This window comes from Mustelus asterias, chromosome 16 (assembly GCF_964213995.1).
Source record: "Mustelus asterias chromosome 16, sMusAst1.hap1.1, whole genome shotgun sequence".
Taxonomy (NCBI): domain Eukaryota; kingdom Metazoa; phylum Chordata; class Chondrichthyes; order Carcharhiniformes; family Triakidae; genus Mustelus; species Mustelus asterias.
This window is the reverse complement of record NC_135816.1, coordinates 91,416,928-91,442,786: the sequence shown is the minus strand read 5'-3', so window position 1 is coordinate 91,442,786 and position 25,859 is coordinate 91,416,928. Positions and strand designations below refer to the sequence as shown.

General features: G+C 44.3%; 1 protein-coding gene across 1 annotated transcript in view; it reads left to right on the top strand.

Moving 5' to 3' along the window:
- Window positions 1-25,009, top strand: part of LOC144505582 (uncharacterized) — a 76,689-nt gene extending 51,680 nt beyond the window's left edge. Inside the window, exons 3-7 of the mRNA XM_078231702.1 lie at window positions 6,453-6,524; window positions 9,272-9,486; window positions 14,165-14,416; window positions 23,761-23,917; window positions 24,007-25,009. Of these exons, the coding sequence (XP_078087828.1) occupies window positions 6,453-6,524; window positions 9,272-9,486; window positions 14,165-14,416; window positions 23,761-23,917; window positions 24,007-24,710 (1,400 nt within the window). The 3' untranslated portion in view covers window positions 24,711-25,009. The remainder of the gene's footprint in view (window positions 1-6,452; window positions 6,525-9,271; window positions 9,487-14,164; window positions 14,417-23,760; window positions 23,918-24,006) is intronic.
- The last annotated feature ends 850 nt before the right edge of the window (window positions 25,010-25,859 follow it).

Here is a 25,859-nt window from a genome sequence, read left to right as displayed (position 1 = left end):
AAGAAAGTAACATGTGCTGTGGACAAGGGGGAACTGGCGAATGTATTGTACTTAGATTTTCAGAAGGCAGTTGATAAAGTGACACATTAAAGGTTATTGTGGAAAATAAATGTTCTTGGTAGAGGGGCTAACATATTAGCATGGATGGAAGACTGGCCGGTTAACAGGAAGCAGAGAGTAGACGTAAAAGGGTATTTTTCTGGTTGGGAAGATGTACTGAGTGGTATACCACCAGGATCAGTGCTTCAATGTTTTATAATATATATCAATACTTGGATGAAGGAATCAAAGTTGTGGTTGCTAAATTCACTGATGACACTTAGATAGGTAAGAAAGTATCATGTGATAAGGACGTAGAAGACTATAAAAAGATATAGATAGGTTAAGTGAGTGGGCAATGACCTGGCAAATGAAGTATAATGTGCAAAAATGTGGATTTGTTGGTTTTAGCTGGAAGGATAAAAAACAGGCATTTTATCTCGATGGTAATAAGCTCCGAGATGTAGACGGATGTGGGTGTCTGAGTGCACAAATCACAAAAGGCATGTACATGTACGTCAAGTAATTCAGAACTCCAAAGATGTGTGGGTTAGGTTGATTGGCCATGCTAAATTGCCCCTTGCTGTCGGGGGATTAGCAGGATAAATAAGTGAGTTTACGGGGATAGGACCTGGGTGGGATTGTGCATGGTACAGATTCAATGGGCCAAATGCCTCCTTCTGCACTGTAAGGATTCTACGATAAAGTGAATTGAATTTAACAAGATTCATCTTTACCTACGATATGTTATTTGGTGTGTTAACTTTTTCTCTAATAAATTGCATACTAATTATTTAATGTGAAGCACCAAAGGTAAGGAGGACAACCCAAGACTTTCTGAAACTTATATTCTCGATCAGTAACATTACTGTTGGGGTCAGGATGGAAGTTTTCCACCCGAAGTATTTTCTATTAAACACAGTTTACTTTAAAACAAAAAAAAAGGGGGCTACCCCCATCCAGGGAAAGAAAAGAACGCTATCAAGGAAGCACCAGCACCTCACAATGTATCAGAACGGGAATTTATTTGGGCATGGTTAGTTACTATGGCCTCAACATTACTGTTGCATCTGTTTTTAAAGAAATATCAAGGTTGGTATTGGAGCAAACCACAAAAAGAAGCCTTTGAGAAAGATAAACTTGCTTTACAATCTTCAGACTTGCGAATCCATTTGACACAAAGAGGACGATAATACTAACATGTGATTTCTTGAGAGGGCGGAATAGCTGCATTGTCTTATGAGGAAAACTTGGACAGGCTGGTCTTGTATCTGTAAGTTCTTGGTATTATTTGAACTTATATTCTAACTGTGTTCATTTGAGACTTTAACCATTTAGGCAACAGGAGGCAGTTTGGTGAAGTAACTCAGGAAATAAGTTGTCGGTTAATACCGATTAAAGGCAGGCCAGGAACTTGACTAGAATATTACAGTTTTTGCTTTCTGGTTCAGCCTTGGCACAGATTGACACTTGGACTCTATTCTCTCTTCATACCTTCTGCTTCCCTCTGGACAGCGGTCACTTGCTTTGCAACTTGCTCAGTGAAAGCCTCTGCTTATTAACCCATTCCATGCCACAACTCTCAGTGTGGTCAATTATGTTCTTACATTCTGATTGGCCTAGCTGAGACAAGACTAATTCTTGGTTATCTTAAGGGTACATGATCAGTCTGTGATTCGTCTTCATCCTGGAGTTCAGTTACTAGTGGTGTACTGCAAGGATCTGTTTTGGGGCCACTGCTGTTTGTCACCCTCTGTTTTCTCACAGCTTGCCAATTCCTGATCCAAACCACTAAATCACCCTCAATCCTATGTGTCCGTATTTTCTGCAAAAGCTTACCATGGGGAACCTTATCAAACGCTTTGCTGAAATCCATATACACCGCATCAACCTCTTTACCCTCATCCACCTCTTTGGTCACCTTCTCAAAGAACTCAATAAGGTTTGTGAGGCACGACCTACCCTTCACAAAACCGTGCTGACTATCGCTAATCAAACTATTCCTTTCTCGGTGATTATAAATCCTATCTCTTATAATCCTTTCCAAAACTTTGCCCACAACAGAAGTAAGGCTCACCAGTCTATACTCCCCTTCTTTAACAAGGGGACAACATTTTCTATACTCCAGTCTTCTGGCACTGTTCCTGTAGACAATGACGACACAAAGATCAAAGCCAAAGGCTCTGCAATCTCCTCTCTAGCCTCCCAGAGAATCCTAGGATAAATCCCATCCAACCCAGGGGACTTATCTATTTTTACCCTATCCAGAATTGCTAACACCTCCTCATGAACCTCAATCCCGTCTAGTCCAACAGTCTGCATCTCAGTACTCCTCTCGACAACACTGTCCCTCTCCTGTGTGAAATGACACCAAAATAGGTGGGATATTAAGTTGCAGTGAGGAAATAAGAAATTTACAAATGGATATAAATAGGTTAGGTGAGCGAGTCAAAATGTGGCAGATGGAGTTTAACGTGGATAAGTGTGAGGTTATCCATTTTGCTTGGATACATGGAAAGGTAACTTTTTATCTAAATGGAGAGAGACTGTGGGGTGCTTCGGTGCAAACAGCTCTGGGTGCCCTTGTGTATGAGTCGCAGAAATCTAGTACGCAGGTGCAGCAGATAATAAGGAAAGCAAATGGAATTTTGGCATTTATAGGTAAAGGAATAGAATACAAAAATAAGGAGGTGTTGCTGCAACTGTGCAAGGCATTGGTGAGAAAAGATATGGGATATGTACAGATCTGGCTCCCTTATTTGAGGAAGGATGTAACGGCATTAGAGGCAGTAAAGATGAGGTTCACTACGTTGGTTTCAGAGATGAGGGATTAGTCTTATGGATAGACATCGAGAAGCTTAACTCTACACTCGCTAGAGTTTCAAAGAATGAGAGGAGATGAAATATACAAGATGATAAACAGTATTTGGTTTCATTCAATTGGACCTGATTTGTCTGTAAAATGATCACAGCAAGAATCAAACCTGCAAAATTCTGATTATAGCATAACTTACACCGAAGTCAGATGTCTTATCCATTAGGCCATGTGACTTAGCTCGGTTGGCTGGACAGCTGGTTACTAATGCACAGCGATGCCAAAAGTGCATGTTCAATTCCCGTACTGACTGAGGTTATTCATGAAGGTCCACCTTCTAAACCTCAGGTGTGGTGATCCTCAGGTAAAATCATCACCAGTCCCAACATATGGTCATCTGGGACTATGACGGCTTTACCTTTCACCTATAAGATGATAAAAGGTACTGACAAAATAGACGTCCAGTGGATGCTTCCTCTTTTGATGCAATCTAGAATGAGAGATCGTAGTTTTAGGGTACATGCTGGCAGATTTAAAACAAAGATGAGGAGAACCTACTTCTTTCAAAGGGTTCTGAATCTGTGGAATTCACGAGAATCATTGAATTCCTAGTGTAGAAGGTGGCCGTTGGGCCCATTGAATGTTATACAGTTATAATTCTCTCCTAATTAAAATGTTGTATTTTGACGTATCAGTGAGACTTTTGTGGAATTTCAAATGTTAGTGTTCTGATACTTAAATACATCATTTTAGAATTTTGTAAATTTTAATGTAAAGCATTTATTAGCCAAAATAATGTTACAAATACAAAACGTTGATACCATGTTAACATTCAACTTTAACAGCAGCAGCATGACATTTCCTCAACTTTTTCCAAATTTCTTGTCCTATTATATTATTTTACAGTAACACAATTTCTGTTGTCTTTTTGTTAATGGGGAGGGGAAACAGGGAAATGGAGGGACAGACATAATAATTTTAAATTTTAAAATCTCAAAGTCCATTAGCTGCAGCAGAAAGATGAACTGGAGGTAACATTTTGCTCTGCACTACATTCTGGAATACATATCAGAAGATAGTCCACATCAACTTGCATATGTCATTTTAAGGATTACACTTTCCTAAAGCATTTGAATTGCCAATTTGCACAATTACCGTTGTAAATGCAGAACTCATTTTGCGCAATATCAAACGCACGGCAGAGGTGAGGTAATGCATTTTGGAAGGTCTAAGACAGACAGGAAATATACAGTAAATGGCAGAACCCTTAAGAGTATTGATAGGCAAAGGGATCTGGGTGTACAGGTACACAGGTCACTGAAAGTGGCAACGCAGGTGGAGAAGGTAGTCAAGAAGGCATACGGCATGCTTGCCTTCATCGGCCGGGGCACTGAGTTTAAAAATTGGCAAGTCATGTTGCAGCTTTATAGAACCTTAGTTAGGCCACACTTGGAATATAGTGTTCAATTCTGGTCACCACACTACCAGAAAGATGTGGAGGCTTTGGCGAGGGTACAGAAAAGATTTACCAGGATGTTGCCTGGTATGGAGGCATTAGTTATGACGAGAGGTTGGAGAAACTTGATTTGTTCTTATTGGAACGACGGAGGTCGAGGGGAGACCTGATAGAAGACCTGATAGATTATGAGGGGCGTGGACAGAGTGGATAGTCGGAAACTTTTTCCCAGGGTGGAAGAGTCAATTGTAAGAGGGCTTAGGTTTAAGGTGAGAGGGGCACGGTTTAAAGGAGATGTACGAGGCAAGTTTTTTTTTTTACACAGAGGGTGGTGGGTGCCTGGAACTTGCTGCCGGGGGAGGTAGTGGATGCAGATACGATAGTGAGTTTTAAGGGGCACCTAGACAAATACATGCATGGGAATAGAGGAATATGGTCAACAGAAGGGTAGGGGGTTTTAGTTCTGTCAGGCAGCATGGTCGGTGCAAGCTTGGAGGGCCAAAGGGCCTGTTCCTGTGCTGTAATTCTCTTTGTTCTTTGCTCATTACTTGTTGTTGTTCGTCCATCGTCGTCGATGAGGACCTCGATACCATTAGTCATTATGAGGCCGGATGCGGTGTGTCCAAAGATGACTGATCAGGCCAATTCGGGCACAGAATGTCCTGGCACATATTGGCCAAACTTGTGTAGGTGCTGTAGCTGTTGCGCTGGTGGCTCTGGACTTGCGCAGCTCGCGCTCAAGTTGTGCTTCAGCATTGCACCTTGCTTCATAAGCTTGACAGCCCTTGTGGATGTGGTAGGGCGGTTTTGTGCCAGCGTTTCCCAGGTGGTCGTGTCTATGTCAAGCGACTTCAGGGAGGCCTTGAGTGTTTCTTTGTAATGTTTCTTCTGCCCTCCTTGCGAGCGTCTTCCAGCAGGAAGTTCCCCGAAAAGGAGCTGCTCGGGTATGCGCTCGCCCGGCATACGGATGACATGACCTGCCCACCGGGTCTGTGCTCTCATCAGCAGTGTGTGGACTGATGGTAGACTTGCTCCAGAGAGAACTAAAGTGTCTGGTACTTTGTCTTGCCATCTTATGCCTAATATTCTGCGAAGACAAGTCATGTGGAAATGATCGAGCTGTCTTGCATGCCTTCGATACACAGTCCACGTTTCACAGGCATACAGGAGGGTAGTGAGTACCACGGCGCTGTAGACCTTCAGTTTTGTTGCTGGGCTGATTCCTCGACGTTCCCATACAGTGGAATGCAGTCTACCGAAAGCAGAACTTGCCTTTGCTATTCTGCAGTTAACTTCGTATCAATAGTCACTGCTCGGGAGAGGGTGCTGCCAAGGTAAGTGAACTGGTCCACTGCCTGTAGTTTCTGCCCTTTGATTGTGATTATGGGTTCTGTGTACGGTGCACGAGGAGCAGGCTGGTGCATGACTTTGGTCTTTTTAATGTTGGTGGTGGGTCCAAAATTGTCACAAGCCGTGGAAAATTTGTCCATACCGACTTGCATCTCTGGCTCTGAGCCAGTATACAGTGCGCAGTCATCGGCAAAGAGGAAGTCTCTCAGAACAGTCTCCTTCACTTTGGTAATAGCTTGAAGTCCCCTGAGATTGAAGAGCTTCCCATCCACTCTGTACTTAAGGCTGATTCCAGCAACACTGTCCTGGAAGGCATCATTCAGCATGGCAGTAAACATCGTGCTGAACAGTGTGGGTGCGAGCACACAGCCCTGTTTGACACCATTGGTGACTGGGAATGCCTCAGTGGATTCTCCGCCATCCAGTACTCTGGCCATCATGGAACTGGAGTACCATCTGAATGAATTTGGGGGGGCAGCCGAACTTTGACACGATCCTCCACAGGCCCTGTCGGCTGACAGTGTCGAAGGCTTTCGCAAGGTCAACAAAGATTGTGTAGAGCTCGCGATTCTGCTCCTGACACTTCTCCTGAGGTTGGCACACACGGCAAAAGTCATGTCAATAGTCCCGCGACCTTTGCGGAAGCCACACTGTGACTCTGGTAGCAGGCCCAGCTCCAGATGAGTGACCAGGCGATTTAGCAGGACTCTTGTGAGGGTTTTTCCTGCAATGGACAGCAGCGAGATTCCTCGATGGTTGTCGCATACTTGCCGATTGCCCTTCCTCTTGTAGAGGTGTACGATGGAAGCATCTTTAAGTTCCTGAGGAATGCATCGTGGCTTCCAAAAGGACTGGAACAACTCGGTGAGCTTCTCAATAAGTACAGGACCAGCAGCTTTGTAGATCTCTGCGGGGTGTCAGGGAGGGGTAGTACCTCTGGTGGGGGAACATGTTGCATCCTTTTTAGCGCGGTTTGTCCACCTTTGGTCCCCACCTGGCACTCAGCTCACACCTCTGGCTCCCCGTAGTTGTTTGCATGAGACAGCAGCCACACCCCGAGCAACGGCTTCAACAAGCCAGCTAAATCAGGTGAGGGTAGCTGATGGGTCTGAACCCTCGGTGAGATTGGGAGATGTCTATCTCCACAACTGAAGACCGACTCCGGCGGATTGAGCGGACGAGACCAATGGAAGGTCCAACGGTCAAGAAGGCGGTCTCTGCAAGCATCGTGGAACGCGAAGAGCAGGACAAGACACATTAGACGTCCTGGTCACCCACTGCGCCTAGTCCCATCTCCAGCCGTCTCGACTCTTGTCTTGCCACTGGATCCAGATGGGAATTGGGACGAGAGAGTGAGGCTGACGCTGCGCAACTCTCCCTCACTTTAATCCAAATCATGCGCTAGTCTCGACACCATCATTATCACCACCGTCTGTTCAACCTTTGAAGTCCTGTGGCGATGGGCGAGCGACGAAGCAGCATTTGTGGATACACTGGGAGCTGTAGTCACGGACCTGCACACAGGCGGCTCAGCTCTAATGGGCGTTTTCCGCTGACCGAAGCAGCAGTGAAACTCGGCGTCTACCTGGGCGAATGAGCTGCCCTCTTCAGGAATGCACTGCTCACCTTCGTAGAATGAGGAAGGGGCTAGAAAAGGTGCCCTAAACATTGCCTGCTTCACTACACACTGGCCAGTTTACCGCGGCTGCCAGGGATCCCATCTAGCGGTCGAACAAACAAAATAAAACACAAGGTGACACCGCTCACCATTGGCACTTGGAACGTGCGTGCACTTTTGGACAACGCTACAGCAGATAGACCAGAGAGAAGAACAGCCTTAGTTGCTAGAGAGCTTGCAAGATACAACATTGACATTGCAGCCCTGAGTGAAACTCGTCTTGTAAGAAGTCTCACAACACCAGGTTAAAGTCCAACAGGTTTACTTGGTAGCAAATACCATAAGCTTTCGGAGCAATGCTCCTTCGTCAGATGGAGTGGTCTCTGTTCTCAAACAGGGCACAGACACAGAAATCAAATTACAGAATACTGATTAGAATGCAAATCTCTACAGCCAGCCAGGTCTTAAATGCACAGACAATGTGGGTGGAGGGAGCATTCAACACAGGTTAAAGAGATGTGTATTGTGTGTGTTGAATGCTCCCTCCACCCACATTGTCTGTGCATTTAAGACCTGGCTGGCTGTAGAGATTTGCATTCTAATCAGTATTCTGTAATTTGATTTCTGTGTCTGTGCCCTGTTTGAGAACAGAGACCACTCCATCTGACGAAGGAGCATTGCTCCAAAAGCTTATGGTATTTGCTACCAAATAAACCTGTTGGACTTTAACCTGGTGTTGTGAGACTTCTTACTGTGCTTACCCCAGTCCAACGCCGGCATCTCCACATCACACACACATTGAAACTCGTCTTGCCAACGCAGGTCAGCTGACTGAAACTGGAGGTGGATACACTTTTTTTCTGGAGCGGTTGCGGCAGCGATGAGCGTCGTGATGCTGGAGTTGGATTCGCCATTAGGAGTCACCTTGTTCGGAAACTTGCTCGTCTCCCCAAGGGTGTGAACAACCGGCTTATGACATTACAGCTTCCGCTACAGAACAGAAGTCAAGCCACCCTGATCAGCGCTTATGCCCCCACAATGAACAACCCGGACGAGATGAAAGACAAGTTCTACAAAGAACTTGATGCCCTACTATCAGCTGTGAGCAGACAAGCTGAACTTGCTTGGCGACTTCAATACAAGAGTAGGGTGTGGCTCTACATTCTGGCCAGGAGTCGTTGGGAGGCATAGAGTAGGCAAGTGTATCAGTAACGGCCTACTCTTAATGAAGACCTGTGCAGCACACGACCTCCTCATCACCAACACAACCTTCCATCTGCCTACCCGTAACAAGACCTCCTGGATGCACACCCGCTCTAAGCACTGGCATCTTATCGACTACTTAAGACCTCATTACTTAAGAGGGTTCTAAAGATAGACATTGTATCAGGGAGACTCTTAAAATTGGGATAAACAACACTGCTTAACATACATAGCAAAATTCAAATGAACTTTAGCTAAAAATTACAGACACTTCAAACCCACCTTGTCACATATGAGAGTACTTTTGATGCTAACAACAGAATGTCATGACAAAGTTTTAGAAAGTATATCTTTCACATTCTGTGCATTGCATAAAATTTAGACATCTTTTAAATACATTTCCAAATAAAACCCAAGAAAATGGCCCATACCTTCAATCCTGAATTCTGAGATTGCGTGTCCGGACGATTTGGAAGGCCCAATGCATGGATATACGCATTGAAAGTGTACGAAGTTCAAACCTCTGGTTGAGCTCTAAGAATTGAAATGCTGCGCTGTAGTGCCTTAAAGAAAAGTGATGAGACAGTTTTAACTCAGCTTTTGATAGGTGAGTAATTACACTTATTTATTTACACACTATTTTCCGGCTCGAGCTGCAGCCAATAAAAGCAGCAGACATTTGTCCATTTATACATATTACATAATACTCATCCCCAATCATAAAAGATAAAATTACACTTTAACTGGGCCAATAATAAGATTAACTGCTTAAAATGTTTTGCGAAAAAAGGAAACAAAATCAACATCTCTTTACAATATAGTCTGTGTCTTCAAAGCAAAACTGCTGTGAAAGCTGAACCTCATGGATGTTCCCAGTCTGGCTCCGTCATGAAGGGGGCGCTGTTGGAGTCCTCCTGCGTCACGCTGGAGCCTGCGCAAATTGTCTCGCTGAAGGCCGAAGGCTGTTGCTGGGATCGGGAGTTGGATCGCGATTTTACAACGCACGTAAGTGCCCAAGAAATTCACCTGTTTTTGGCGGTTTAAGTTACGGGTATTTTTTGCTTCTGAATGTAAACAAGTTAACAGCTTGAGAAGAACGTTGCAAAGATTGTGCAACGCCACTGGAAAATGCAATAGCTGTTTGCATTTGACAATAGTTGAGATTTGGCATTAGCATTCTCAGCCAGTAAGGTTTTATCAGTGGAGAGAAGCAGCGCTTCAATCCCGACAGTGAGAAAAAAACCCAGCCGGAAGATTGAACGCAGCTCGCTTTAAGTGCGCATGTCCAGTCCAGACACGCATGTATGGCGTGCGATCTTTACAGGCCGGGATTCGGGATAACTTCCGTCTATCGGCGGGAAGCCATTGTCTGGCGACACTGAGTAGGAAAAATGGCCACAAACCGGCGCTGAAAAATTGCGACCAATTTTCCGGGCAACTCAGCGAAAGCGCGCTATGTCGGGACGATCTGCGCATGCTCGAGCGGAGCGCGGTTCGAGAGAAGCCACGCCCCCGTGAGACGGGCATCAAAGGAACGCCCATTGAGGGCAAGTTTCCATAGAAACCGATAAAAACCCGACTCTGCAGAAGAAGGCCATTCGGCCCATTGAATCTGCACTAACAAGAATCCCAGGCAGGCCTTATCTTCGTAATCCCACATATTTTACCCCGCTAATCCGTCTAACCTACGCACCCAAAGAACAATACAGCACAGGAACAGGCCCTTCAGCCCTCCAAGCCTACGCCGCTCATATACCCAACTAGACCATTCGTTTGTATCCCTCTCCCTCTATTCCCAGTCTGTTCATGTGGCTATCTAGATAAGTCTTAAACGATCCCAGCGTGTCGCCTCAATCACCCATCTTGGCAGTGCATTCCAGACCCCCACCACCCTCTGTGTAAAATACATCCCCCTGACATCTGTGTTGAACCTTGCCCCCCTCACCTTGAACCCGTGACCCCTTGTGTTCGTCACCTCCAACCTGGGAAAAAGCTTCCCACTGTTCACTCTATCTATGCCCTTCATAATTTTATACACCTCTATTAGGTCGCTCCTCATCCTCCGTCTTTCCAGGGAGAACAACCCCAGTTTACCCAATCTCTCCTCATAGCTAAGACCCTCCATACCAGGCAACATCCTGATAAACCTTCTCTGTACTCGCTCCAAAGCCTCCACGTCCTTCTGGTAGTGTGGCGACCAGAACTGAATGCAGTATTCCAAATGTGGCCTAACCATCGTTCTATACAGCTGCAACATCATATGCCAACTTTTATATTCAATGCCCCGTCCAATAAAGGCAAGCATGCCATATGCCTTCTTCACCACCCTCTCCACCTGTGCTGCCACCTTTAAGAGTCTGTGGACTTGTACACCCAGGTCCCTCTGTGTGTCTATACTCCTCATGGTTCTGCCATTTATTGTATAGCTCTCCCTTACATTAGATCTACCGAAATGCATCACTTCGCATTTTTCTGGATTAAATTCCATCTGCCATTTCTCCGCCCAATGTTCCAGCCTATCTATATCCTGCTCTATTCTCTGACAATGTTCATCACTATCCGCAACTCCAGCAATCTTTGTGTCATCCGCAAACTTACTGATCACACCAGTTACATCTTCCTCCAAATCATTTATATATATCACAAACAGCAGAGGTCCCAGTACAGAGTCCTGCGGGACACCACTAGTCACAGACCTCCAACCGGAAAAAGACCCCTCCACTGCTACCCTCTGTCTTCTATGGCTAAGCCAGTTCTCCACCCATCTAGCTCGCTCACCTTTTATCCCGTGAGATTTAACCTTTTGCACCAGCCTGCCATGAGGGACCTTGTCAAACGCTTTACCAGAATCCATATAGACGACATCCATGGCCCTTCCCTCGTCAATCGTTTTTGTCACCTCCTCAAAAAACTCAACCAAATTTGTGAGGCATGACCTCCCTCGCACAAAACCATGCTGTCTATCGCTAATGAGATTATTCAGTTCTAAATGCGCATATATCCTATCTCTAAGAATTTTCTCCAACAACTTCCCTACCACGGACGTCAAGCTCACCGGCCTATAATTACCTGGGTTATCCTTGCAACCCTTCTTAAATAACGGGACCACATTTGCTATCCTCCAATCCTCTGGGACCTCACCTGTGTCCAGTGAAGAGACAAAGATTTCTGTTAGAGGCCCAGCAATTGCATCTCTCGCCTCCCTGAGGAGTCTAGGATAGATGCCATCCGGCCCTGGGGATTTGTCTGTCTTAATGTTTCTTAAAAAACCTAACGCTCCCTCTCTTGTAATTGAGATTTTTTTCTAACGGGTCAACACATCTCTCTGAGACACTATCAGTCAACATGTCCCTCTCCTTTGTGAATACTGATGCAAAGTATTCCTTTAGGATCTCACCTACTTCCTTTGGTTCTAAGCATAATTCCCCTCCTTTGTCCCTGAGAGGTCCGATTCTTTCCCTAACAACCCTCTTGTTCCTAACGTATGTATAAAATGCATTAGGATTCTTCTTAATCCTGTCTGCCAAGGACATTTCGTGACCCCTTTTTGCCCTTCTAAGTCCCTGTTTGAGTTCTTTTCTACTTTCTCTGTATTCCTCCAGTGCTCCATCTGTTTTTAGCTGCCTGGACCTCATGTATGCCTCTTTTTTCTTTTTGATTCGACCCACAATTTCACTGGTTATCCATGGCTCTCGAATCCTACCTTTCCTGTCCTTCCTCTTTACAGGCACATGCCTGTCCTGCAGTCCTATCAACTGCTCCTTAAAAGACTCCCACATGCCAGATGTGGATTTACCCTTGTACAGCCTCTCCCAATCAACAGCCGCCAAATCCTGCCTGATCCGGCTGTAGTTAGCCTTCCCCCAATTCAGCACCTTACCCATCGGACAACAGTCATCTTTTACCATTACTATCCTAAAGTTTACGGAATTGTGGTCACGATTTGCCACATGTTCCCCTACTGCAACTTTGATGACCTGACCGGGCTCATTCCCCAGTACTCTGTCCAGTATAGCCCCCTCTCTAGTTGGACTGTCAACATATTGTTCCAAAGAACCTTCCTGTACGCATTTTATAAATTCTTCCCTGCCTAGGCCCCCAGCCCTTAGCGATTCCCAGTCTATACAAGGGAAATCTCACTTCAACAACCCTAGTTTTTCTGCGCCTGTCCAGAATCTCCTTACGTATCTGTTCCTCAAATTCCCGTGGGCTGTTGCGAGGCCTGTAGTATACCCCCAGCATAGTGACTGCGCCCTTCCTCTTTCTGAGCTCCACCCACAGTGACTCGTTACCTGACCCTTCCAAATTGTCCACCCTCTGTACCGCTGTAATATGCTCCCTAACCAGCATCCTGGGACACTAAAGGTCAATTTAGCATGGCCAATGCATCTAACCTGCTCATCTTTGGACTGTGGGAGGAAACCAGAGCACCCAGAGGAAACCCATGCAGGTACGGGGAGAATGTGCAAACTCCATAGTGACCCAAGCCGTGAATCAAACCCAGGTTTCTGGATCTGTGAGGCAGCAGTGCTAACCACTGTGCCACTGTACTGCCATTTGTTGGCAAATGCAGCTTTGTTAGCCAGCCAATCATAGAATCCTTACAGTGCAGAAAGAGGCCATTTGGCTCCTTGTGCCTGCACCAACTGCAATCCAACCCAGGCCCGATCCCACATATTTACCCTGCCACTAAGCCACACATCTTTGTACTGTGGGAGGAAACTGGAGCACCTGAAGGAAACCCACGCAGACACTGGGGAGAATGTGCAATCACTACACAGACAGTCACCCAAGGCTAGAATTGAACCTGGGTCCTTGGCACTGTGAGGCAACAGTGCTAAACATGTACCACCCTTGTATTGAAGATAAAGGAAGCAATAGGTTTGATTTGGTTTACTTTTGTCACATCTATTAGTATACAGTGAAAAGTATTGTTTCTTGCGCTATACAAAACATACCATTCATAGCGAAAGAAAGGAGAGAGTGCAGAATGTAGTGTTACAGTCATAGCTAGGTGTAGAGAAAGATCAACTTGATACGAGGTAGGTTCATCAAAAGTCTGATGGCAATAGGGAAGAATCTGTTCTTGAGTCGGCTGGAACGTGTCCTTAGACTTTTGTATCTTATTTCCGACGGAAGAAGTTGGAAGAGAGTTTGTCCGGGTTGCGTGGGGTCCTTGATTATGCTGGCTACTTTTCTGAGACAGCAGGAAGTGTAGACAAGAATTAATGGATGGGAGGCTGGTTTGCATGATGGACTGGGCTACATTCACGACCCTTTGTCATATTTTGCGGTCTTGTTCGCAGCCGGAGCCACACCAAGCTGTGATGCAACCAGAAAGAATGCTTTCTATTGTGCATCTGTAAAAGTTAGTGAGAGTCATAGCGGACATGCCAACTTTCCTTCAACAGGTAAATTTCCTTTCAACCGGTAACACAACTGCTTTAAAGGTAAGTTGGAGTTATTATAAACCAGAATATTTTGTTCTTTGTTTCAAACATTTATTTTTTCTTTTGAAGTGTAATTCTAAATTTTATTCTTTATGATTGAATATGATTATTTCATATTTATCAGTGAACATCGGTTTTGTAGTTGTTTGAAATCTGAAGCTACTATTTAAATCTGTACTACATTTTAATTATGTAATTTTAATGCTTAAAAGTGTTTGTGTATTTTAATTTAGAATATGGCCACTGAAAAACTAGCTGAGAAGAGGAGAAGTCAGAATTTCCCTAAAAAGGATTTGGATACCTTATTACGTGAGGTGGAGCAGAGGAAAACCCACATTTTGGGTCGTGGAAAATTTAAGCCACCAAGAAAGATACAATCCAAGGCTTGGAAGGAAGTTGCAGAAATTCTCTCCGCAAACAGTGAAGTGCCTAGGACAGCAGATCAGTGCCGAAAGAAAGTTAATGATTTGATGCGTTCAGCCAGGGTATGTAAATATCTTGATTAAAAAATTGTGAAAAAACTTCTCTTTGCAAGTTAGCATTTCAGTCTGTATTGGGTATGACAAGAATTAGCCCAGGGCGTATAAAAATCAGTAACAATGGACCTTCTTGAACTCTAATATGTAAATAACACCGGCTCCTCACAAATCTGTGAAGGGGGTCATAAAATTTAATAACAATGGGGATTTTTGAAGTTGGGCTGCAATGTAAATAGCAATGTTCCCATAAAATGCAGTTATCTTGGAGATGGTTCTGATCTGGTCATTAGATTGTGTAATAACTCAGGAAGCCTGACTGGAAAGGATTAGTATTTATTGTTAAACAGTAAATAAAGCCACTACTTCTTGGCGTACATGCACAAATCCCAACTTTCTTTTTGGACAAATCAATTGAACTAAATTAAGCAAACTGTGGGACAAAACAAGAAGGGCAGCCCCCAAAAAAGGGAACCGGCTGAAAGAAAGGAAACTTAAAACGTTAAATCAAATTGTGATTAAAGGAGTCGATAATATACCCCAGTCCCTGCAGTGCCCAAACAAGCACAGATGGCCTGGATGGTGTTCTCGGACACTGAATGCGCCCTCTCCTGAGACACCTGGCCACTGATATAGCCGTGGTAGAGGGGCAGACAGTTGGGTCACGTTTGGCTAGGCCCAGGTTCACAAGGAGGCCCTTCCCCTTCCCCACCTCACTTCCACACCGGGTGCCCATAAATCAGGAGCATGCAGCTGAAGTGCAAACAAAACTTTAATGAAAGCTTTTTTTAAGTAACTAAGAAGGGAGTGCAACCTATAACATGAAATATGGACATGGTCCACGGGCTCCACAAGATCTTAAAAAGGGCAAGTTTCTTTGGAGCCCATGAACCAGTGCAATTTTTGGTTGTATGGTACTGCTGCATGCACATTCCAGGTCCCCGATGTAATGGGGCAGCAATCCATTCAGGAAATTCCTCAATGCAATGGCAAAGGGCACAGAGGGCATCCCCATGAGGCAACTCCAGCTGCGGAGCATGACCTTGAAGTCATGGATGGTGTCGGTCGTGAGTTGAATGCCCACCACTGTACGCTCAGCCAACTTGTGGTGTGTCATCCAGCCCATTCTACTGCCACCCAGCATGTCCCCGACTCTGATAACCCCGGCAGCCAGAGCCTGTTCCTCTGCCAGCCACCAGAAATGGAGTTGGTGGTGGAGCTAATTCCTGAGCAGCGGCTCCCGGACAAGAGCTGCTACTCCAGACGGTGGGGGGGGGGAGGAAAGAGCTGCGGCAGGAGAAAAATCTGTCCCAGACTTTCAAGATGTGCAAAGCCTGGAAGGAGTCACAAAGACTCTTTGGGTCTATGAACAGGAGCTGCACATCACAATTCAGGCCATGCACCCGGCGGAAGAAATACATTGCCAGGACGCATCATTGAGGTGGGAGCTTGATATAAAGGTATCACTACAGGGTCTGAAGGTGGAAGGTTGGTGCCTCCTGGCTGTGAAGGCCCACCAGCGACTGACCAACTTTCCTAAGCAGGAGATTCAAAACCTCAGCAGCGGCCCAGTGCAGTCTTTCGGTCCAGAAGAATTGTATGAGAGTTCTCTGGATACTTGTGACAAAATCAGGGGAGGAGTCAAAGTGACCATAGATGGGTGGGGCAGCAAGGTGGGCGGGTGCCCCAGGTAAGGCAGACGGGGGAGGGGGTTGGTTGGGGGATGGGTGGGGGCAGTGTACCAATGAGGGCCCCTTGGTAGGGGAAGAAGTGGGAGGACTTGAAAGTCTTCAGGCTAGAAGGGGCCTGGCTTTAAGTCCAAAAGTAGTCTTCACCTCTCACCCCTACCGTTGCAGAAAAAAAGCAGCAAACCTTCCCCCTCCTCCAGCAAGCACCATCCTTTAATTAACAAGGCAATAAGACCAGACTCAGTCCATACGTCCCCCTGTTCTTCCCTCCTCTTGCAGGTTGTGAGGCCTTCAAGTGTCCAGGTCCCAGGCTCCTGTGATCCGGGCCCCTTTCTCCCTCCCAGCAGCAGCTTTTCTGTGCAGCTCCTCTCAGCTTCAGCACAACTCTGCAGTGAGGCAGATTCAACAGCAGCTAATTGAGAGCTGGTGTTTCCAATCTCTAGAATCTCGAGTCCCAGCAAGTGGACAATGTCCTGCTGAACCTTCCTGGCCTTATGAAGGGCTCAGGTGATGCTATTTCCTGTTATCGTATTCAACCAGCCCCATGGGGAGATCAATTAAAGATTCCCCATGAAACGTATGGGGATTATTGCAGATTGGAAAAGTTCTCCCAGAGCTATTTGCTTTCAGCTGTCACTGTTCTACAGATTTATGATGACAAGATATTTAAACATAGAAACTGGAAGCAGGAGTAGGCCATTTGGCCCTTTGAGCCTGCTCCACCATTCATGATGATCATGGCTGATCATCAAATTCAATATCCTGATCCCGCATTACCCTCCCATATCCCTCTTTTGCCCCAAGAGGTAGATCTAATTTCTTCTTGACGTCAGACAGCGTTTTGGCCTCAAATACTTTCTGTGGTAGTGAATTCCACAAATTCACTGTTCTCTGGGTGAAGAAATTTCTTTTCACCTCATTATCCTCAAACTATGACCCCCCCCGGGGCCGGAGTAGGACTGGAATATGGAATGCTCCACAGAAGCCATAAAGAGACAGGGGTAACTGGTGCCCATTTTCACGCCCTCCCTTTAGAGGAAGTGACACAAGTTAAAGGAGAAATTGTTGAGTGAGAGAACAAATTCAGCCGGACGGAGGAGACTAGTGTTGGATTTTTCTGACAAACGGTCATTCAGACTCCAAACAGGAATAAACAACTTCTGGAGTTCACCTATTTGTTCCTTAAATGCCTGCCATTGCCTGTCCACTGTCTTTACTTTCAGTACTGTTTCCCTGTCCATCATGGCCAATTCATGTCTCATATTATCACACTTACTTTTATTGCGATTCAGGACCCCGGTCTCAGAATCAACTACATCACTATGCACCTTGACAAAGAATTCTATTATATTATGGTCACTCATCCTCGAGGGTTCTCTCACAACTAGATTGCGAACTAATCCTTTCTCATTACATAGTACCCAGTGCATGATGGCCTGTTCCTTTGTTGACTCCTCAATGTATTGCTCAAGAAAACCATCTTGTGTACAGTCCAGAAATTCCTCCTTGATTGTACCATGACTAATTTGACTCTCCCAATCTTTCTTCAGATTAGAACACCCATAATCATAGATATTTCTGTTGTGGGAAATGTACCACTGAGTCAGGCTTGAAGGTTTCAAGAATACAGTTTTACTTTAACGAAGCTTCGTGGAGACAAGGCACTAACAAGCAGCAAACCTTCTCTCAATGAGACAATAGGAGCGGTCCATCTTTATACCCTTTACACAATAGATGGACCGGACATTTAGCCATTATCACATCGTTGTAATCAAGTAGGTGATCGATCATTAACACATCGTTATAGACAAATACAGATAGATACAGACATAAGCGTGTTAACATCACATTGTTTCATAGGATGGGTACATTTTCCCTATCAATGACTTTAGTTTCGGTGTATTCATACAGTAATTTACAGTAATTGGTTTTCCTGCATTTATGTATTCCGGATCCCACCTGTAGCTAATCTCTTTACCCAACCCTATTGTTCTTATCCTAAAGAGTGCCTCAAGCCCTGGCTGGCTTCCTGCAGGATCTGATTCCTGCATGTTTAACTTTAAATAGCAGTCTGTCCTTTATGTTATAATCTCAAGTGGCTGTCTGTACTATAAGTCAGTGCCTGTTTAATGTCTCTTTCCCAGGTGACTGTTTATGTGCCAGGCAGTCATTTTTTAAAGTGTACTCATCTATATATTTTTCCCCACTTTAGTCCCCACTTCTGGTCGGATTATGACTTTAATAATCCCGAGACCAACAATTTTATATGTACAATTCTTTGTTCTTCTTCTTTCCTTCCTTCCTTGTTTCTTCTGATGTCTTCGGGGATCTTCGATGGATACACTGGCTCCTGGCACAATTCTTGTCACCATCACCTTGCAACAGACTTTTAGGCATCCAACAATTAGACAACAGACAATTACAATTGAGATGAGTATGACCAATCCATGTAATAAGTAAGATTCCCAGGACCCCCCCACTAGCCATTCCAGCCAGTTACTTCCTTTCTTGGGTCCCTGTCTGAAGCTATCAACTTGTTCTCTGATGATATTGATGGCCTGTGTAATGTTATAGGACTCGTCTGTGACATGGGTTATGCATTTATTGCCTAAAATTGTACACGCTCCCCCTTGTTGTGCTAACTGATAGACCACTGCGTATCGTGTCTGTTGTGCATATAATCTCAGTTCAGCAATTTCTTGGTTAACGGCCTCCAGTGCATTTGAAGTGCTGTTTCCCAGGACTGTTAGTCCACAAACAATATGATTCCTATTCTTTGCACTAATCACTCCTGCTGCCCCCCCAAGAGATAAGGCTCCAAGGAACCCATATACCAGTGAGGATCCCATTGTGGCCGGAGCTTCCCAATCAGCGCAGAATTCTTTGCTGATAGCCCGAGTTACTATTCTCTTCCGACTATGCCCCTTCTGAGGGCATGGAACAGTCACTGGTCCTATTGTTCCTACTGCAAAACGGTTTGGGAGGTTTAGTGTTTCTGTCCTGTAGGTACCATTGAAGAGGAACACATATCCCTTCTTAGCCCGGTAACATTTAGTGTCTTGATTATGAGTTTGTTCATATTGCCAATTGTTCGGTTTACTTGACTCCCCGTTTGATCCCACCACCTGATAAGTATCAAATGGGTATGTCCATTTGGCTGAGCTTACGTGAGTTCCATTGCATTGTCCATAAATAAGCTGTCTTCCTGCAGTTATATTCAGACATTTCTGTTCATCACAAGTGCAAGTAAACTGTCCCTTATTAACCCGACAATGTTGACGGACGCACTGCGTCTGTACGCAGGAATCATTCTTAGGGACCAAGGCATAGGCACATCCCCATCTCTGCCCCGTAAAACAAAGCGGATAGCTTGCAGTATCTGAACAAGCTTTTCCTCCCACCTGTTGGAACCCCCTGCACACAGGATCTGTGGGGTTTACAAGTCCCATGCATCTCCCCTGTATACCTCTTTTATATTTGCCAATTTGTCCCTTTCAGGGTGTATCTGATGTATCTACAGTATATAAGTCATGAGGGGTCCATCCAGGGGTGGCTACAAATAGGGCTTCTACCGATTGTGCAAATTGCATTGATTCCCGTGTAAATGTATGTGAGCTTTGTAAAACAAGTTATCCTCCAATCCAGTTAAATTTACAGTCGCGACAACGCAAAGTTGTAGTTACGTACGCGATTACATACATATTCACAACGATCAAATATCAAACCTAACACTGTAATTCATATAATCTTTATGAGTTATATTATCTATCAACTCGCGGCGCCAGTCGTTCTAGCTTGCAGTCTTTGCCTGTGTTGAGGAAAGCAGTTCTGTCAGTTCATCAATTTCATTACTGAGTTGTCCCCTTGTATATTTTTCGCTGTGTCCAATGCTTCCAGACAACTTTCCCTCTTATGTCTATACAGGCACAGGTGTCTCCACTAATTATAACTTCATATGGCCCATTCCATTGTGGTGCAAACCCTGGTTTGTCAGGTAATGTTTTTACTAGGACGCAACTTCCCACTGTTGGGACGTCAGGGAGCATTTCAAGCTCTCTCTCTGCGTCTTTTATTTCCTGATTGTCCTTTACCAATTTGCGCATCCCTTTTAGTTGGGTGCTCAGTTGCAAAACATATCTCCTGATTTTATCTTTTAATGGACCTACATCGGTCCCACCTGTTATGATGCTTTCGGCTAATTGCATCGCCCGTCCTGTCATTAGCTCATAAGGGGTTAATCCGGTTGTCCGGTTTGTGGTAACTCTTAATCTCATTAGTATAGTGGGCAATACCTCTGTCCACATTTTTCCCGATGTTTGTATGGCTTTAGCTGGTGCATTTTACATTTAATTACATATCCCCCTTCCATAGAAAACTTAGTGTGAATCAAATAACACTTTGCACTGGCTTTTTTTGGCTGCAGCTGGACATCCAGTCATTTGTATGTAATCTTATCAAAAGACATCACTTTCCCCATTAAAATCACATGCCATACAGCTCCGATCTTTATATGATGTACTCTTACATTATCTCTAATTTGATACACAATATATAGTATTAAAATATATCATACAAAGTTGGTTACGGCTTTTCAGGATTTGATGTTATTCTCGGGTCTATTTGGCAGTGCTATACTGTATAATAAAAATAATCAAGCGGCAGTTGTATCATACCACTTTACACATCGTAACCGTGATATCCAAACCCTTTTCATTCAAGCCATTTCCATTTTTAAACTGAGCTCCAGATCAAAACCCCCGCACTCTAGAAAAATAACAGGCGCCGAATCGAAATCAAAGTAGATACAATACATACTAGTTATTTGATTAGAAACATTTTGGTTTGATTCTTAACTGGGTAGATTTTAAGCTTTGCAGTGTTTTTATGTTTGGCAAACCTTGAACAATAGATGGCACATGAAATTCCGACGGCAGTACATAATTTTAACCGGTTACAGAATACTAAACTATCAGATGTTCGTAAATTGCGATATCCTGCAGATCTTAATACTGTATTTCACTGACTTGATATACTTTAAACTGACTCATAGACAATATACTTACCTCATTCTTTTCTTCCTGCTTTTCTACCTTTCCACAAAATTACTTATTTTCTTCTCTTAACTTCTCAACTAACTCTTACAATTTCTACTTCAAGACAAAGGAAAGAGCACATGGCTCCTTCCAAGGTTTAAATCCTTTCTGAACATTAAAACATTAAAGCAAACAACAACAAAACATCCACGTAACCACTTTGTTTAAACACACACAGACACACATGGAAGCTTCCAACAGTCATTCCACAGCACATCCTTTTTTATTCAAACTGGGATGTAAGTAAAACATTTAAAGAGAATACAGAACGTTGATTAAGACAGTCGCTTTTATTCTTCTTTCTTCCAAACTGTAATTAAACTCAAAACAGAAGTAAATTCAGGAAATCTTATCACTTTAATCTTTCCCCCTTGGGTTACTGGCGCTAAGTTGTGTTCTAGCGCTTCCCACTCCTCTGAAGGAGCGGCTGGTCCCTGCTGTGTGGACTCATAAGGAGGTAGAGGAACAGTTTCCCCTCTCCATTGCTTTTCTTCTAAAACCTGGTTTTGCTTCTCCAGTTCCCTCACTCGGGATTCTAATTCTCTAATCCTTTCTTTATCTTCACTCCACTTCTTAGTAGAGGTGACTACTTGCTCAATTAGACCAACTAACTGATGTGTTAACATTACTCCTATCTTTGTGTTGTTTCTCTTTTCCTTATCTATCCACTTTCTCTGCTGCTCTAAGGTCTGAGATGTATCGCCAGCCATCCTTTTGCATTCTCTTTATTAACTCTTTCCTGTCTGTCATGTAAACTTCAATGAGAGAACCTGCAGGTCCTCTTTTAACTTCATTATCTGCCATTTCGCAGACTTCACTAACCCCGGCCACGATTACTCCCTGGTAAAGTGTGCTCTGTACTGTAGGGACTTCACTACCCCCGGCCACTATTACTAATCTAGCACCGTGTTCCACTACCGTTACAGGGTTTCAAGTTAGACTCACGGTTTCCACTATTATTCTTGTATTCTTGAAACCTTCAAGCCTGACTCAGTGGTACATTTCCCACAACAATTGGCGTAGTCGGCTAAGATCCTATTACTGGTGAGATCGATTGGCCATGATCGGAGCCGGGGTAGAGATCACTGAATCTGAGAGAGTCAGACAGGGTCAAGAATACAGTTTGCAAGGGGTTAAACTTAAAGGGTATTTGTAGTAATAAGTATTGTTGTATATGGTATCGTGATAAGTAACTGCTGATAGTGATAAGTAACTGTTGCTTGTGCTGACTGCCAAGAGGACAATGTGCTTCTCCACCGGAGTCTGGTTTAGGTCAGAGTTGATCAAGCTCCTTTTCGGCCCGCTTTTCACAACATTGACAGTACAGTTCCCAACTCTGCGTTTGTTCGCCACTACAGAGTTTGATGTTAACCGACCTCTGCCACTTGTGCTTCACAATCCTAAGTGCCCTTGGTGTCTCTTTACCCACTTCAATCTCCTGGCCTTCACGTAGGAGGTTTCTCCTCTTACCAGCCGGTCTAAGGCAGGGTTTTTGAGACAGGCACTACCTTGTCCTCTTGTCAGTCAGCACAAGCAACAGTTACTTATCACTATCAGCAGTTACCACTTATCACTATACCATATACAACAATACTTATTACTACAAATACCCCTTAAGTTTAACCCCTTGCAAACTGTATTCTTGACCCTGTCTGACTCTCTCAGATTCAGTGATCTCTACCCCGGCTCCGTTCGTGGCCAATCGATCTCACCAGTAATAGGATCCTAGCCGACTACGCCAATTGTTGTGGGAAATGTACCACTGAGTCAGGCTTGAAGGTTTCAAGAATACAGTTTTATTTTAACAAAGCTTCGTGGAGACAAGCAGCAAACCTTCTCTCAATGAGACAATTGGAGCGGTCCATCTTTATACCCTTTACACAATAGATGGACCGGACATCTAGCCATTATCACATCATTGTAATCAAGTAGGTGATCGATCGTTAACACATCATTAGAGACAAATACAGACAGATACAGACATAAGCATGTTAACATCGCATTGTTTCATAGAATGGGTACATTTTCCCTATAAATGACTTTAGTTTCGGTCTATTCATACAGCAATTTACAGTAATTGGTTCTCCTGCATTTATGTATTCCCGATCCCACCTGTAGCTAATCTCTTTACCCAACCCTATTGTCCTTATCCTAAAGAGTGCCTCAAGCCCTGGCTGGCTTCCTGCAGGATCTGATTCCTGCATGTTTAACTTTAAATAGCTGTCTGTGCTTTATGTTTTAATCTCAAGTGGCTGTCTGTTCTAAAAGTCAGTGCCTGTTTAATGTCTCTTTCCCAGGTGACTGTTTCTGTGCCAGGCAGTCATTTTTTAAAGTGTACTCATCTGTATATCTTTCCCCACATCATTTCTTTAACACATGCATCTCTGATTTTGTGTCTAATGCTTTTCGCAACATCATCATTACAGTTGGATGGTCGCTATACCATCCTACAAATGTTTTTTTTCCTTGTTGTTTCTTAAGTTAACCCATACAGATTCTACATCTTGTATACTAATATCTTTCCTCAATATCTTCTTTGATCAACAAAAGACATTTTCACTTCTTTCTGCAGGCAAAACAGGCCCATAATGTCCGCGAGTGTTCACTGAATGTCGGGGATCTGCCATTCCTTAAGGATCTCACTCTACAGGAAGAACGTGCTTGGAAACTGTTGGGTCTCTCAAACCCTGGAGTAGGTAGTGGTGATGTGGATTTCGGGCTCAGTCAAGGTAACAAGAAAAGCTGATTGATCAGATCATAAAGATGACCGTCATTATGATGCATAAATAATGGTGTTTTCTTTCTTCAACTTTCACAGATGCCACGGTGACAGCACAGCAGAGTGCAGGTGAGTGTCACGCAGCACCAGAGGTAGCTGCAGGCAAATTAAAGGAAGCCAGTTCAGCACAGCAGTGCAGCACTGAAGCTGCAGCAGAGGAGGGGGAAGCTTTGCAGCAGGATATTTCTGATTTTGATAGTGATGTTCACAGAGTGCGAGTGGTTGAGGAGGGGGAAGTCTGCAATGACATGGCTGCTGTATCGGAAGAAGAACACTCAGAGCCTTCAGGTGCTGATGAGTCTTCATCATTGGCAGAGGACAGTCCCACGCCTCCTGAACGTCAACTTCTTTTCGGCAGTGATGATGCTGATGAATTGCTTATTCGTCAACTGTCTGAGGTTGTAATGAAGACGGCTGAACGTTATGAGGCCAGTGCAAGGAACCAAGATGAGCAACTCCAAAGAATAGTTAAAGGCAATGCTCAACAAATGCAGATTTTGCAACAAGTGCATGAGCTTGTGAGGCAGCGGAATGACATTTCATTACAGCGAAATGAGCTGCTGAGACAGCAAAATGAGTTTCTACAACAGATCATCAATAAAGTGGTGACACCTGATGCTGCACCTTCTGGCCAGGAGCCGATCCGTTCAGAGACAGTTGCTGCTGAGCAAGATGCAGCACCATCAGGGATGCAGGAGACTACATCGCGGGAAAGGGTCCGGAGACGATGCAGGAGGAATTAGGGACCCTCTCCTCTTCCTCCTTTTGTGCCTACTTTTTTAGTTGTTCAATGTAGCATCTGATTTGTTTTCTGTTTATCATTCGTATTGCTGTCTTTTGATATTTCAATCAAGCATTTGTAGAATTTTGTAAAGATTAATGAACATATTTATTATCAAAAAAATATATAAAACTTTAATACCATATTAGCATTTAACTTCATGTTTACATCTACCAGCTCCTCTCAGACATTTTGTTTAATAATTACCCTAACTTTCCCAAATTTCCTGTGATTAAATAAATATTTGTACTTTAACACATTAATCGATGAAATACGTTTCTAATTTAATGTAACGAGGGGAGGGAGGACAGAGAGGAGGACAGATGAGGAGTGGGAGGACAGAGAGGGGGACAGATGAGGGGTGGGAGGACAGAGAGGGAGATGGATGAGGGGAGGGAGGACAGAGAGGGGGATGGACCGACAGGGGGAGGGGATTTTAAGAAGCCAAGCTAAAAGTGCTATGTAGCAGCAGTGATGGAACCTGACTCCAGACTTTCAATCTGCACAGGATTCTGCAATACTTGGGAGAGAGCTAGGTCACATTAGCTTACAGGAGGCTTGCATCTGTCAACTAAGGCATTAGACTTTCCCAAAACATTTGAAGTAATCACTGAGGCTTGTAACAATCAACATTACATCAGGGGGAGTCTAAAACAACACAGCTTAAGGTACGTTGCAAAATCAACATTTGCTTTAGCTGAAGCTTATTACACACTCTCCATTTCATAAACGCACCACGCTCTCCGTGAAGAAGTTGCCGTTCAGGACCCTCTTAAATCTTTCCCCTTTTACCTTAAACTGATGCCCTCCAGTTTTCAATTCCCCTTCCCTGGGGAAAAGGCTATGTGTGTTCATCCCATCTATGCCATCATGATTTTATGCACCTCAATAAGGTCACCTCTCGTTTTCCTAAGTTCAAGGCAATGAAGCTCTAGCCTGGCCACACTCCCCCTGTAAATCAAGTCCACTAGTCCTGGCAACATATTCATCAATCTTTGCACTTCTTATAACAGGGTGACCAAAACTCTGCACAATGTTGTGAGGAAACAGGCCGAGGTACTGCGCAAATTCTAACCCAGTATTCCTATTTATTAGAGAGACACGTACACCC